This window comes from Diceros bicornis, chromosome 26 (assembly GCF_020826845.1).
Source record: "Diceros bicornis minor isolate mBicDic1 chromosome 26, mDicBic1.mat.cur, whole genome shotgun sequence".
Lineage (NCBI taxonomy): Eukaryota > Metazoa > Chordata > Mammalia > Perissodactyla > Rhinocerotidae > Diceros > Diceros bicornis.
Genome location: NC_080765.1, coordinates 17,798,643 through 17,814,858, shown reverse-complemented (window position 1 = coordinate 17,814,858; position 16,216 = coordinate 17,798,643). Strand labels below are relative to the sequence as shown.

The 16,216-nt window shown below is 45.4% G+C and overlaps 1 protein-coding gene across 7 annotated transcripts in view; it reads right to left on the bottom strand.

Annotated features, from left to right (window-relative positions):
- Nucleotides 1-2,820: 2,820 nt before the first annotated feature.
- The window catches only part of AUTS2 (activator of transcription and developmental regulator AUTS2), a 1,110,481-nt gene continuing 1,097,085 nt past the window's right edge, over nt 2,821-16,216 (bottom strand). For 2 of the 7 annotated variants that reach the window (XM_058569469.1, XM_058569471.1), the window contains exons 15-19: nt 14,290-14,431; nt 11,111-11,188; nt 9,802-9,885; nt 8,419-8,641; nt 2,822-6,110 (exon numbers count right to left, since the gene is read on the bottom strand). In XM_058569469.1, the coding sequence (XP_058425452.1) occupies nt 4,862-6,110; nt 8,419-8,641; nt 9,802-9,885; nt 11,111-11,188; nt 14,290-14,431 (1,776 nt within the window). In that variant the 3' untranslated portion in view covers nt 2,822-4,861. Of the gene's footprint in view, nt 6,111-8,418; nt 8,642-9,801; nt 9,886-11,110; nt 11,189-14,289; nt 14,432-16,216 lie in introns of all 7 variants that reach the window. The other 5 variants (XM_058569470.1, XM_058569472.1, XM_058569473.1 and 2 more) reach the window with 5 other exon arrangements.

Sequence of the window (16,216 nt, the reverse complement as noted above, 5' to 3'; positions counted from 1 at the left end):
GGGTGTGTGTGTGTGTGTGTGTGTGTACTGCATCATGATGTATGTGGGTTACAGTCACAAAGGTTTGAGAGCCAGGGCTCTGTGCAGCCTCCCAGTTCCCGGAACCAGCCAGGGCGAGGCCTCGACCCGCCTGGGACACCCGCCATTCAGGCCCCTGCCCTGGGGGGCCGATGATCCTGGGAGAGAGGAGACGGGGCCCTGTGGAACCCAGAACGAGAAGGCTGAGTGGAGGGTGGAGGAGGGGAGCTTGGAGAGCAAGCAAAACCCTAGAAGGCTTCCAAAGAGGCAATGATCAGGAGTCGGAGGCGCCTTCACGGAGATGGGCCTTGAGTTTGGCCTCAGAGTGGGGCTCAGATTCTGACACCAGGGCCTTTGGGAAGATGGAAGAGATCCTGCAGATAAGAAGCTGCCAAGAAGCACGGGCAATAGTAGAGTGTGAGAAGGTAAATAAGGTTTTAAAAAGTAACCTGAGGCTCAACGGAGATACAAAGTCCAAATGGAGCTGGAAGAAGCCTGCAATATCAGCCAACAGGTTTAACTTACGGCTGAGGAAACAGACCTGTTTGCCCAGCACCCGCCTAGGACACAAACAACGGGCTACGAAGGCTTCTGTTCCAGGGCTCTCCCGGGCCACCTACATCAGGGAGTCGGTAAACATTCTGGGTAGGACAGTAGGTTGAGACCCTGCCTGTGACAATGCCCTGCGGGCTCTGGCCAGACCCCGCCCTAACTCCCCCTTCTCCCACCAGGTGAGAAACCCTGGAACCACCAACCCACTCCCTTTGGGTCTGCAAATACATCAGCAAATCTTCAGCAAACAATCTTCATGACACTGTCATTGCAACTGAGTTTGTAAAAAAAATAAAGTAATAAAGTTACTTTCTTTCACACGGGCCCTTCCCTTCACGCGCACGGTCTGGGACACACACCAGGACTCCCTCCAGGCCGATGCGTTCCAGGCTTACAACCTACACGTCTCTAGGCCTCATCAGGTTCGGCTGGTCTCATTTCCACGTTAGGAAGCAGCTCCAGAGGTTCTGTGGTAAATTCAAGGTCACTGGAAATATAAGGCACAGGGGTGGCTGCAGGCCCCCCCTGCCTGTTGGTCCAAGCTCCTTGTCAGAGGCTTCTAGCAGTTCAGATGTGAGATTCTAAAAGCTCACTTTGTACCTGTGATAGTGCCCAGGGAAGACCAGCAATTTTATAGTGTAGAATTGTCTCTGAGGATGTAATTTTTTATCTGATAAATAATCTATTCTACTCAAAGGTAACTTTTCATGCCTAAGGAATTGCTCAGAAATTCACAGGAAAAAGTGATGGCAAAGTTTAAAAATAACGTGAAAAGAAACATGTCATTTTTGTTGTCCTCTTTCCTTCAACTGATTTAACAACACCGGGGCCCAATTTTCCTTTCAGCGTGGATACAAACCTGAGAGAAGGCCCTGAACAGCCCACCACTGCATGGCTAATTGCACCGCAAAATTTGGTCTTAAACGTCTTTTTATGCTACATACGTATATAAGATCAACAATCACAGCTTATTTCCTCTCATCCACCTTGATTGAGGCAGAAAAAGGATAAACAGCAAATGCTGTTGCGAATATTCATCCAAAATGGTAATTATTGCATCATTATATTCGCTATTTTACTTGTCATGTACCATTAGAAGGTAACAAGATCATTGTCAGTCAAAGATTGTGGAGATAATGAGAGCACCTATAGGTTAGCAGGAAATCAAATTGGTGCTGGTACCCATCAATGCTGAGGAGCTGAAGGTAATTAGAGGGAAAATATGCAAAGGTTGAGATGAATAAAGCCCCAGGGATTAAACACCGTGACTGATTTGAGAGTTTGACTCTCCTACGTTCTGACATTGCAGATGGCGACACGAAAATAGGTGTACAAAAGAAGGCAGCGAGGTCTGCCAGAAACAGCAAATCAAGACGCCACTGATGTTGACTGCCTCGAATGTCCCAAGAATTGCCTGATTTGGAAAAACATAGTGTTTATCATGTTTTCCAATCCACTAGCTTTTCTTCAAGTTATTTTCTCCAGTCTGGGAGTTAAGGTATTAACATATAAAAGCAGAGCTGAGTGAAGTGGGCCTTTTTCAAGCAGTCCCTGCTCCACCCATCATCAGCTTTCTAAGCCAGCAAGCCCGGGTCCCCCAGTGCCCACTTCCCAAAACTCCCTGTGAGCTGCAGGGGTCCACGACACTGTCCCATCACAAGTACAGAGCCCCGGGGTTCTGCTCACTTCCATTTCTAAGGCCCAGGCAGCAGCCTGCTAACACGGACAGCTTTCGTTTGTTTTTTCCCAGTAAGATACAAACACCAATCTACACAATCTCATCCAAAAGCAATTCCAACAGGTTGACACAAGTAAATTTAACAATTTTTACATCTTGAAAAAACAAAACAGATTTCAGAGGACGAGGGAGAAGTTTGCACACTGATAAGGGACATGCCACGTAATTCAACGAGACATAGGAAAAGTAGAGACAGGAAAAAAATATCTGGAAGGTCTTAAGTAACATACAACCGACTGAGAGCAGATTGAAATGCAAAGGAACGAGCAAGCAAAGACTGCCGTGAAGGGCCCTATATCAGATGTGTCATCAACGCAGATAGACCAAGTGCTACGTTTTGAAGGACGCCTGAGACAAAGGGTATTTGCTGACTTGGCCCACACATACGTCATCTACAAAACCCCAAGGTACCTTCCCATCATGACTTAACAGTATTGTGCTTAGAACAGACACACACACAAAAATCCACAGCTGACGGTGTGGGGCGCAATGCTTTCAGAAGCTAATTGGCAGGTCACTAACTGAGTTAGGTAGGGTAGCCACCCATTGTAGGTCAGCCTTCTGTCCTCACTTGGGCGGGGTTCAAGGCGGTTCTTATCAAGAGCCCGGTCTTGCAAGGACGCCTTCTTCCCTAGGGGAAAGATGGCCATCTGACACAAACAAGCAGCTGGAAGCTTAGTTCACATTTTTTAATAACATGGCACAGTTTACATTACACAAGAGGCTCCGCCGATGAGAACATGCTGAAGATTCAGTCGCTTCACTTTTCTTTCCACATAGGATCTAGAAAGGACTTTATTACATACAGGATAAACAGCAAAAAGGTCTGTATAGAACAATCTCTTTACAATACTGAAAGCTACCACTACAGTTCCAGTGTACATATTCCTTGGATTTTTTTTTCTTTTTAGTTGTTGTCTTAAAAAAAAAAAAAAACACTGCACAACATCTGGAGTTCACAAAATCTGAAGCTCACAACTAAACCTTCAGTTTACTACTAAAATAGATCTCTCTGCTTATTAGAAACGATGGTCTGTAGTTAACTTTTTTTTTTTTTTGCAAAAACAGGATAACAACGTCAGATAGCACTTTAATATACTAGAAGACCAAATGGAACTAATTTTATTTGATACATATATTTTACAGTCCAGTAGACAAGATATATTGTATTTCTCTGCTAGTAAAGTCATATTCTCTCCAAATATGTAGACAAGAGGCTTAATGTATTATAAAAGTATTATGAAGAGACATTAAGATTGATGCAAACTTAAAAACACACGCACACACAAGACTTTGTCTCTGCCACCTCTCACCCTTTGTAACTCTCCACGGCTCCACAAGGCTGACCTGTCACGGCTATTCCCAGACCTTCTTCCCAACTGGAATACAGTGAGTCACCTTAGGAAATGTGTACCTTAAATTCATCAGCTACTGAATACAGTGAAAACATATCCATCATCTGAGAAAACTTGAAGCTTTCTTTCAGGATCTGTTTGGGTGTAATTAAATCCCACTACAAAATGAGGAGGAGTGTCCAGATATGAAAGAGGACACGCTAAAAATGCACGGTTCCCACATGAGGTGTGAGATCACGTGACTGATGGTGACGAGATGCTGCGACCTGTGTCCCCTGATTCTGGCATCTGACAACTCCCATCCTCCCTGGCACTGGTTGCTCATGTCCTCAGTTACCTTCCTGGGGCTGCACTCTCCCCCCAGAGCCCACAAGCAGCAACTTCAGATGCAAAGTTTCAGCCTGGGGTCCAATTTGCAAAACAGGATGTTTCTCCGTTTGAAAAAACAAGTAAGGAAAACAGAGTCATATCACGTAAGCGCTTGTTCAGGGAAAATATGACCTTAAGTATGTTGTAAATGGATTTGAAAAGGCTCCTTTGAGTTAGGCGGGCTTTTGTGAAAAGCCCTAACATTCATTGCATAGTTGAAGGGTTTAGCTGTCTATAACAATATATGGGAACACAGCCACAGCCGACCGTGTTCACTGATATTAAGTTTGCAAATAGCACATTTTTAAGAAGTATTAATGTATTATGTTACTTAATCTTTATCTATTTACATTTGTACAAAGTAAAGCTTTCGTCTTACCCTTTTGCATATATGAACCATTAGCTCATGAAGCAATCTTTTTTTACATAACTATGTACACGGCCTTCCCTTCTAATCTGAAAGAGCTTTGCCCGACGGATTGTGTGGACTGTTGTTTTTTTCCCCCCGTTATCACCAAAGTGGTGTGTGTTGTCATCTTCACTGTTTTGGTTCAGATCAAAAAGGTTTATACGAGAAACCAAAAGAGGAGGAGACATGAGGACATATGACTTGGCTAAAAGATCTGAAAAATTTCAACATATAATATACAAAAACATTTCAAAATCGGCACTGAGTCTATACATTTTTTACAAGGGAAGAGTTGGGGGCCTCTCACCCCCCCAGTCTGTGTTAAGGAAGCAGGAGTTCACTCACTCGCCCACCCTCTGGTCAAGGCCTGGCGCAGTGTGGTTGTAGGGTCTTCTTCCTCTTCCGTGTCCTATGCTCTCCTTATCGAGCTTCAATATCCTTCAGAGTGTGGGAAGGGGGCCTCTCCCTGATCTCTGCGGACAGAGGAGTAGTCCTTCTGGGAGAGACTGGGCGGCCCCCCAGCGTGGAAATGAGGGGGGGAGGCGCGCTCAGCGCTGCTGTGGGCGGGGTCTTGTTGAGGAGTCCGTTCTGGTGCCCCGTGGTGGGGCTGATTCTGGGGTAGTGCATGCTGGGGAGTCCCGGGGTGATGAGGCTGGGGTGGGGGAGGTGTCCATCGAGGGAGGCCGGGTGGACGGAATGGAGCCGCGTGTGCTCATAGTCCTCTCTGAGCATGTGCAAGCGCTCCCGCTCATCCAGGTGACTCCCTCGCTCGTGTTCCCGCCGAGGGTCCACAGACAGAGGGTGGTGGTGGTGGTGGTGGTGGTGGTTATAGTCATGAGGCTCCCTGTCCCTGAAGGAGCGATCAGCTTCGTACAGCCGGGGAGTCGAGAGACGGTGGAGAGGGTCGTTCCTCAGCAGAAAGTCCCTGCCCAGCGGGTCTCTCCGATGAATGTCAAGTTCTCGGTAGGGATCCCTCAAAGGGTCCCGTATGGGGTCCCAATGGAAAGAAGGATACGGAAACCGCTCTCCCCCGGGGATGGGACTGATGCCCATGAAAGGAGTCATCATGCGAGTCCTGTCCAGGCTGCTGATGCTGTTCATGGGGTGAATGCCTGTCACCCCCACCGTCATGGGCATCGAGGCCAAGGGCCCCGGGTGCACACTGGACGAGGAGTTTGGAGGAGGCGGCTCTGAAGACCGGTGGGTCTGTGGGGCCTCCGGAGGCAGGTCGTGGTCTTCCTTACGCTCCTCCTTCACCTTGACCTCTGAGCCCTTCTTGGGATTCTCGTAGGCCGGCTCGCTCTTGCGCTGCTCAGCCTCGCGGCTCGAGGTGCTGTTGGGCCTGGTACTCTCCACGACAGGGGTCCGCACGTAGGGTGATGGCACCCGGGCCAGCTGCTTGGCCTCTTCGCCCACGGCTCGCCCCTCGTGGCCATGGCCGTCCTTCTCGGGCAGGTGGCCCTCCTTCGCCTTGTGCTCGTCAGCGGTCAGGTCCTTACGGGATTCCGAGTGGTCTCTCTCCCTCTCTTTGGATTTGTCTTTCTCTCGAGCCTCAGTGTTCAAATGACCCCTGATCTGTTCAGTGGAGCTGCGGTTATGTCCCAGGGTGCTCACCGGGAGGACAGGTGCTGGTGAAGGGTGGCTGGAGTGTCTCTTCTCAACGCTTTCCCTGAAGTGAAAAGAGGGAAACAAGGAAGCAAATGAAATGGGCTTGTTGGTCCGGCAAGTGCTGCCAATGAGATGGTGGTGTGAAAAGGACAGGCTCGGGTCTGCTTCCCACGGTCACCAAGGCAGCCAGACAGGCCCTTGGTATGGCGAAACCAGCCACCCTGATCTTACTGACCTAGATCGTAGAGGAAGCTTTACAGGGGTGAAGTGCTAGGGATGAGGGTGAGTGGGAGATAATTCTTTCTGTATGTCAGAGTCACGTGCCTCCATCAAGACCACAGAGGAAGAGCTTTCAGAAAGCCCAAATGGACCAATGTGGTCAATAAGTTAGTGACATGGCAACACAGCCCGTCTGACTAGACTCTAAGGATCATTTAGTATTATGAATAAAGTTTTAAGATCCCAAACGTGAATACGACCTTTCTTCCAAATTGCAATACAAAGTCGGTGGGAGGAAGAGTTTAACAGGAACAATATAGGAGCTCCTCTCTCCTGACATCAGAAAAAAGACCATTTCAGAGTAAAGAACGTGGATATGGAGCAATCTCCAAGATGTATATGAGAGGGGCGTCTGAAAGGAAATCACAATTTCAGGACTTTTGGGTTGCAAAAAGTACTTTTGCATTAGGAAGAGTAAGAAAGCTAAAATCTGATGAGAAGGTAGAGGGAAGCCAGTAGGAAAAGCAGGGCCATAGACACAGAACCTCACAGGGAAATTGAGAACAATCGTAAGAGCATCTGTGAATGGAATATGGAAGAAGAATTTGGAGACCTGTCTTGGGTGGGGACTTACAAGTACTGGGCAGAAAATACAAAGCAATAGAATGACAATAAGGTAAAACGTGAAGAGGTCAGATTAAGAATCCAGCAAGTCTCAGGACAGCCCCAGATGGACTTGGTAAAGGTGGAGAGAGAAGCCCGACACCACGCTGGGTCAGTAATGGCTCAGAAAGCGAGGTAGCCACAATGAGAAAATTAAGGTCTCCTCTACAAATTTTGTTTCTAGCCAACATGCAAAGCCTAAGAAGAAGAACATCTTTAAAAGGCAAGAATAAAGAAGAGTGTATTTTATTAGGTTTCCCGATTTTAACCCGAGGCCATTTTGACTCCATCAAGAAAACTGTGAAAAGGTTTGCTGCCCCATCTCGTTTTCTCTTCACTGACAGACTGTCTAAAGAGAGCCCTGGTCTGGGCTACGCCCACTGCATGGGCGCCTCACTTCAGTAACTTATAGCTCAGAGCTGAAGGTCATCATCGGTCCTCCCATTGGTTAAGAGACTATCATCATACTGCCTTGAAGGAAAATCCGTCTTTTTCTAAGAAAGAAATCTGTTAGCATGATGGCCTATGACAATGTCTACTAACTGCCACATTTAGAGCCTGCTAAGTTGAATCTTTTAAAATCACTAGGACAAACAAGTACACACACATAATATACACCATAAAAAAAAATTAAAGATTTGGAACATATTTGAGTTTTAAGTACTAAGAGGAAATTATTAAGTATTTTCTGTGAAGCATATCTTGTGTATTCCCTGCTAATCAATTCGTTCAAAATGAAAACAGCCTGAAGAAAAAATAAAAGGGGCACTTTGTCAAGAATGCTTAAGACATTCTTCAGAAAAAATACTGTAAGATGTTTTCCTCTTTAAGGCTACTTCTTTCTTAGGCAGGGGTTACCAAGTACAGAGATCAAAATGGTTAGTAAAATTAATTATCCACTGGCAAAACAAAACCCAAACCAAAAATGCTTGTTGATGTTCTCTAAACCTAGGTTAGCAAAATTTTATTAGTCATCTGTGAGCCCAGGATTTGATTTTGAACAAAATTTGAGAAAAATATGATGAGACAATGCAAACATGACTTTCTAAAAGAAAATAAAAAGAGAGAAAGAGAGAAAACCTATGGATGATTTAATGGACTGCACGAACTTGAAAGCAAATATGGTACTGATTCATGCTGTGTGTGTTTGGTCCAAAGCTCCAACTCACTGTCTTTTAGAGAAAGATTTGTCTTTGGACACACTAATGCCCACAGGGACTTTGGAGGTTCTAAATGTACAGCTGCTTCTAAGTCAGGAATCTTGTGCTACGCTGCAATTCTATTCTACAGTCATGATGCACTGTGGGCCAGAGGGTGTGCACTCTGAGACTCCAGCGGTCTGGGGCACAGACGTGGGCCCCAGCTGTGTGAGGAGCAGAGGCTACGGGGCCAGCTGAGCACGAGGCTGGGACAGGGAGGGTGGACGGCCGGTACTTGGCACAGAGCGGGCTCCCCCATTGGGACTCGAGAGCGGTTTCTTTCCGTACCTTTCTTTGTCATCTTTACTAACGGATGAGTCTCGTTTATCTACATCTCTATCTCTGTCATGAGCTGCAGCGGACGCGCTACGCTCCAGCTCCCCTGGCTTCAGCCAGGGCGGAGGGGTCGGGAACGACGGAGGCGTTCGGTGCAGCCGGTTCCAGGGTTCGTGAGGGTTGCTAAAGTTCTGCACACTGGGGCCATCCTTGTGGCCGAACATTGAGTTGGGTGCTGAAATGGTGAAGTGGAGAACAAAAAGGTTTAAGAGAAATTATATAATCTGCTGTAATGATGGTACTTACCAAAAAACTTTTAACAGCATTCAGAGTTAAAATGAATACATATTATTGGGAGCTGGAAAAGGAAAGGAGATTAACAAATTCATTAGAGGAACTCTTGTCCTACACTGGAGAGGTAGCTCTCAGTTTTTTTTTTTTAACCAAAGGCAAAGGGGTGGGAGGAGGGAGATTAAAAAGGAAAGGGACCCAACAGGTGTCATGATGACCTGATCAAACATATCTGGCACATGCAGAAGTCCCAAGCATGCAGAAGGGTGTATTTTGATGGTGTGACTTAGATTAGTAATGTCCAATTCAGAGTAGAATTCAGGGTTATCCTCCGCCCATCACAACCCTCCTAACATGACTGCTCCTCTTTCCCCAACTTTAACAAACTAAAACAAGCGTCATCAGAGAGCAGACAGGCCCTTGACCTAAACAGATGCATAAGGTCTCCACGCTAGCTGGAACTGTGGTGGTATGCTTAGAGCTGCATTTATGGTCTCCTGTACCCGGAGAATATGATGGCATGAAAGAAAACAAGTTGAATATTCAGTGACCTAATAACGTTTAGAACATGAGCAGGTTTTGCAACTCTTTTCCTATTCTAGATAGACTTAGCAGGACAAAACTATGTGATCCTTCCATAGTATGGAGTACGAAATGTTAGTCAAGTCAACTCTTGACTGTCCTGAGCCTGGTTTTGTTTGCCTGCTATTTCATGGAGTTTTTTCAATCCCACTAATGCCAAAGGCAAATGAAATTTAAAAGTTGTTTTCACTTCTAACAGGAGCTATAGCTAAAGTCTGGGATAGTAGAGATGGAATATGGATGAAACTGTGAACTTAAGTATACTTTTTTGGAGTTCAATCAACTACATTACCTTTCTTGACCCTCAGTAACAAATATTAACAGCAGGCTATCCTTAAAACGTTGGTTTTGATGTGAATTCAACTGATACCTAACTCCTTGTTTAGGCCTGCTTTGGCAATGATATAACCTAAATTTGTTTCTCCAGAGCACAGTTTCCTTTTATCTAGAAAGGTCTTGAGCCATAGACAGATCAGAGGAGATAAATAGTCCAAGGCAGATTTTAAAGTTAGAGGTACTCACTAACTGAAGGATTTCCAAGTCCCCCGAAGGCATTGCCACCAACAGCTGCTAGGCCAGTGAACGTAGACGGCCGATTAAAAGGCTCTGCAAACAAGATTGGGAAGAAGGAAATGGTTCCTCCATTGAGTGAGGAGCATAAGAGCTTCCTGGAAGCTGGGTACAGTGCTGTGGGATCCTTGCCCTCTCGATACTCAGACCTGATCTGTCCCACTTCTCCCACCAGATTACGCAAAAGGTTTTCATTGAACTTGGATTTAGGCATTGGGTTAGCAAAATATTTACGAGAGCTATTTTCCAGAACAGTGCATTTTGCCCCATTTCTCTTTTGCCAGGTGGGGAGCATTACTCAAGCCACAGTGTTCTAAGATGCCTTCCTGCTCTGTCCCCTCTCTTCTGGGAATGTGCTCTGTAGGCTCTAACAGAACAGAAATAAGACGACATCTTAAAATAAATCTCTGAATGATGAAATTCTGAAGGCACACACGTTATATACCCTGTCGTTGGGCATACCATTGCCTGCATTTGCTTGTACACCTGCAGAAAACATCAAATAAATAAAGGCCACAAGTAAAGCATGCACCTTTACTAGGAAGAGACATATTAACAGGGCAGTGAAATGTGAAGTGATTAACAATAATGGGTCATGTCTCTTCATATCATCATCTTGTCTTTCTTTCCACCTCCTGGAGGTGCCCTTAGATATGGGGCAAGAGTTCACCATCTTCCTCCAATGGGTAGAAGAGGCTGTTGTAAACGTGGATTCCCTGAGGTATGAAGGCATGCCTTTCACCCACTGCACCATCAGTAACTTCTGAGAGAACCACTACTAAGTATAGATCTACAACTTTAAGAATGTGGTATGGGGCCGGCCTGGTGGCATACTGGTTAAGTTCGCACGCCCTGCTTCCATGGCCCGGGATTTGCAGGTTGAGATCCCAGGCGTGGACCTACACACCGCTCATCAAGCCATGTTGTGGTGGCGTCCTATATACAAAGTAAAGGAAGACTGGCACAGCTGTCAGCTCAGGGACCATCTTCCTGAAGCAAAAAAGAGGAAGACTGGCAACAGATGTTAGCTCAGCGCCAATCTTTCTCACCAAAAAAAACAAAACAATGTGGTACGAGAGGCGCTGAAATCCTGAAGAAGGATGGCATGTATTCGACCTTCTGCAAGAACACCATCATCTCCCTAAGCAGTATGTGAGGTGTCTAGGGCATTGGCCAACTTGCCAGCAAGTGCAACAGGAGCACAGAAAACAAAGGTTTTCTGGACTACACAAGTCATTTCCCGTCACTGATGGCAACTCACCTAGGTGGGCAGCAGGGTTAAGGAAGTTGCTGTGATGAGGAGGCGGCCCAAAAGGGGTCCCGGTTGGGTGTGCAGCACCTATTAAGTCAAACATAACAGAATTAGGTTTCACAGAAAGCCAGCTTCTACAATGCAATTGGCTCCTAGTTGCCTAGACCCCCTGAGAGAATATATTAAAGTAAGCACATGGCTAATGTCCACCCAGGCAACACAGTGGGGAAAAAGATACACGCTTGTAAGGAAGCAGAACATAAATCACTCCCTCTCCTCTTTCCAAGCTGGGCTGGCCGCCACCAAAAAGAGGTCTTACTTTTTAAAGACGCTGACACACAGTATTAGCAACATCAGGAAACATTGCCAGGAGGGCAGCCATTCTATAACCAAATAAGTTTGGAGAAATGCCGGTTAAAAAACATTAAGCAAGGTTCTTTACTGAAGGACTAAGAGCCATTAATATGTTCATGGGCTCACTCATGCTCTGAGAGGGGAACATTTGGCCATGGAATATTTTCTTCGTAGAGCATCTGAGGGGGGCAAGGCTTTCACTCTGAGAAACACTGTTCCAGAAACTGTACATTTTATAATCCTTGGCTTAGGAGCAGCTGTCACGAAGCTGCATATCTGAGCCGCACTGCTTTGGGTCATTGCAGAATCTCTTTTCCTGAAAATGTGTTTGTTGTCACGGACCCACTGAAGGATATTATAAAGCCCGGCCCTATGAAACTCATTGTTGAGAGTTACATTGGGTTATGGGAGATGAAGTCCTCCAATTTCTCTCAATCTTCAGTGCCAGGAAAAGCTGGTTTATTCATGTTTTTGGACACGAATAATCTTATAACTGCCTCTATTATTCTTTACTTTGCCCGCCAGGGAACTCAGGTCTAACTTTGTGGTGTTCTTTCCTCTGGTTTTCCCTTCATCCACATTTCCTCCTCTACTTCATACTTGCCTTAAACAATCTGCATTTTTTTAAGAGATCTCAAATCCTTTTCTTGAAGGAAGCTGAGAAAGGAAAGAGGGAAAGAAAGAGACAGACAGAGAGTGTGCACATGTGAGTTAGGGAAGGACAGTACTTCTAAGAGCTTAGGGCATCAAACCAGCTTGTTAATATGTGGCTGAGAGCTGAGGAGGTAAACTCTCTGGGAGGCAGGCTTGGCTCCAGACAAGAGATTGGCTCTAGACAAGAGATCTGAAGAAGGATCTTTAGTTTATTTCAGGCATTAGTGCCCCACAGCAAGATGAAAGTGGCTGAAATTTAACAAGTATGTGTAAATTATACATACTTGTTAAAAGTTTCACCAAATACCCATTTCGGGCAAAATCCAATATTGCTTACACTGGAAAACATTACCTTCCAGAATGGAAATATAAACAAGGCATGAATGAATTTACTAATAACTATTCCATAATCCTTTGCATTTTGACTAAGTTCCTATAAACAAGTATAAATTCTTTCAGGAATACAGATTAAATAGAGGAAGGTTGTCCCCCCAACACCCTATTAACTCAATTGATGTTTTGGATTGTTGTTCCCCAGACTGCAAGGGTCTTGTGGACCTGGGATGTGGAGGAAGCCACACAGCACAGGAGATCATCTGTCAAAGTCCCGGCATCTTAGAACGGGAAGGCACCTGAAGAGTTGTCTGTTCAGCCCAAGATGGTAACTTAGTCTCCACACAGAAAGTGCAAAAATGATATCCCGTCTCCTCAGAGTGAATATAGCCCAGCATATTCATTAGGTGTTAACAGTGTTGCCAGCTAAATAAAAATTTGGGTGCATACTGTCTGTGTAGTACAAGCTAATTAATGCTTCGATGAAGACGGGAGCTTTGCTCAGCCCAGGGCCCCCAGGGGTGCCTTGTAGTTCCAGAATTATTGAAGCAAAAGAAGCCAATTCATCCGCTTGGCTCAAATGAAAGCCAGAGAGAAATCTCTCTATTTCTCTCCAAAAATTGCTCTTAATGTAGCCCTGTCTCAGAGCCTAGGTGCCATGGTAACAAAGCCTTCAAATATGTCCCTAGACAGAACTGACAAAGAAAAACCTGAGACCTTAGCAAATTTCATCTACCCTCAAGGGTGATTCACTTGCTTTGGCCACAAGGCCCATTAAAATGATGATTTCTTGCAGTGTGGGTGTTTCTCTCTTCCTGAATGGGAGAGCCTCAAGTCCACTAAAAATAAGTCTTGGATAGAAGCCCAGGAAGGGAGCAGGCAGGATGGATGTGAAACTTGCTCCCTAAGGGCTAGAAACACAGAGGCCCTTGAATATTTATGTCCAGAAGAATAAATTTTACTCAGCACAGTGGGTATGAAGTCAGGGAGCTCGTCACTAGAATGAGCTCGGTGTTGTCATTACTAGTGTGATAGAGTAGAGCCCTGCACCGGGCACTGTGCACCGAAAACAGCTTTAGAAAAGATGGAATGACAGCAGGAGAGTTGCTCTTGTCTCCCTAATACTCTTTGCAGCCACTGCCTTTTGTTTGTGTGTACCTGGTTGTCCGATGCAGTGATCCTCCGTCCCCCTCACTTTGGCACACCTAAGAGGCACTTGGGAGTGTGCATTCTCAGAGGTTAATGAAGAGATCTGAGTTTTTACACCCTGTCCTCTAAACTTTCTGCATCATTAAATTTCTGCAATATTAAATTTCTACAGCAGAGAAAACCAGTAACCAACTGATTCACCCTCCCTGTCACCGACCATACCACCAGAAACTATCTTAATTGTATTTCTTTATCCTCAGACCCTCAAAACACAGCATGACTGAGCATCATGGTGCAAAATTACTGAGTGCTCTGTGGGCACCGACAGCGAGGGCAACCACATCCTCACATAATTCCTGCCATTGTTTCCTTCCAATTCGCCCTTGCAAGCTTTCTGATCTTTCTCAATAGCATTTGACATCCTTGTGAGTTATACTGGTTTAATACAGAAGCAAATAATGAGCCGAAGCTACATGAATCCCTAAGGGAAAGATGATCTTTTTCTCATTCTTTAATGAAAGAGGGCACATCAGTGAAGAAGGGTCCATCTTCCTAGATGTGCTGAGATGTTGCCTTGTAAACTGGCATAAATTGTATTTTTTTAGGGATTGATCGAGCGGCAGCCCAGAGCACAAATGTGATTTATTTAGCTGCTGGAGAACTACATTTTCAGCTCTCCCCTGCCCCTCTGAACTCACCAGCGGCAGAGAACAAAGTCGAAGGCCGTGCCAGGTCATGGGGGTGGTGGATGGCTCCAAAGAGACTGGGGCCTGGAGGACGGCTCAGGAACTCAGGTTTCAGTCCAAAGTCCAGCTTATGTGGGTCTGACTGCATCTGTTTCTAGAGCAGCAAGGAGAAAATCAAAGATGAAATCCCAAGAGGAATGGCAGAGAAGAAAGATATTAATGAAGAGGCTGAGACAGAGAGAGTAAACTCTACGAATGGCTCACTCGGGCTTGGAGCCCCAGTCAGAGTCAAGCTGACAAATGCTGTGAGAACATAGCCACCCACAGCCACTGAACCCTCAAATGCCAGCAAAGCAGGCCAACCTAAGTAGGGCCGGCAGTGCCTGCCACCGGGCAATACCTGTTTCTCCTATCAGAAATGTCAAGTGGCAAACCTAGTGTTTGAGGTCCAATTTCTTCAAGCCACCACTACCCCAAAGTAGTTTATTATTCGTTGTAAAGGCCCATTTTAGCAAGTGCTTAAACGATGGTATTTTAAAGCTTATTTTATTAGGAATTCTGCACGAATAATCTGTTGTGAAAATTAATTGTTTAATGACTCTTTGCCATACTCTAATAGATCACAGTACATTAGTAACTGAAAGTTATGAAGAAATGTTTGCATGCCTACAAGCTAATTTTCAAATGATCACTGTTACATATTTTTAAAAAAAAATAAACAGAGACAAAGTAGGGATATTAATTTCACTAACAGGGGTCTTTTTTTTGCCTACGACCCCCAATTACCTGAGGAAGAGGAAATCAGTCCCGGGCAGTAAACCATCAAGAACCTGGTTGTGGAGTCCTTGGCGTCAACTGCGATCACTACTTCCTCTCATTCATTATCTACCCTCATGCTCAGCTTCCTGTAAGGCGCAGAAAGTGGCTCATCCTCTTCCTCCTGATTCCTTGCCCTGGCATCATTCTTGAGGCTGGCAGCCCTCTCAAACAGCACGGTTTCAAGGTTGACTCACCTTCTTGATTCTCCACAGCCTTCTCTGAATCGGCTTTACATCTCCCCAGACAAGACCCGGCCTTGAGTCCGGAACTCCGGGTTTCCCTTCCCTCGTCAAAACTACCTCTCTGCTTTCCAGTGTCCCACTCTTTCACGGCCCCGGTCTGTTTCTGACTCTCACTTTTCCAACCTCTTAGACTCGTGTGATGCTCTCCGTCCATTTGGCCCCATCCACCTCAAACTCCCTCATATTCTGCTATAAGTAAATCCTTGTCCCACTATATAATGAAGACAACAAGGAGGCATCTGATTGAGCACGTGTGAGAATCAGAGACAAGGGAAGCTTGCCATTCCCTCACTGTTGAAGGGCGCACTCATCAATCATAGCCATTTAAAGGAAACCTACCTGAGACCTCAAGCTGGAGGCAATACCTCTCGGAAGCGGACAGCACCTTCACTATTTTTTATGCACATGCTGATCCTCACTACTGAACTCTGAGCAACTACACACCAGGACAGATGAGTGCCCTCTGAGCCTGGCACGGTAAGGAATCTACAGGCGGTAGGCTCTCTCAATAACTGTTTGGTGAGGGGCTAAATGAATGAGTAAATGACCGTTAAACAGAAAGGGAAAATATAATTTCTGCTCAAATCTACAGGGAATTCTATCATGAAAGTCCGACTATAAAGTAACAGCCAAACTCCAAAACAAAGCTTTTAATTCACTATAAATCTATAAAAATCTTTTGAATGCCTCTTTTAATTTGGTTGCCAAATTATTTAGTGCTAATATTGCATGGTACACAGCACAGTTCCATTAACCACAACTTAGGTCCATGAAGCAAAATGGAGCCTGGGGATTACAGAGAGTTTGCTGGAAAGGGAAGATGAACAGTTATCTCATGTGCAAGAGGTCTTCCTAATTGAATTGAGATAATGAAAGTT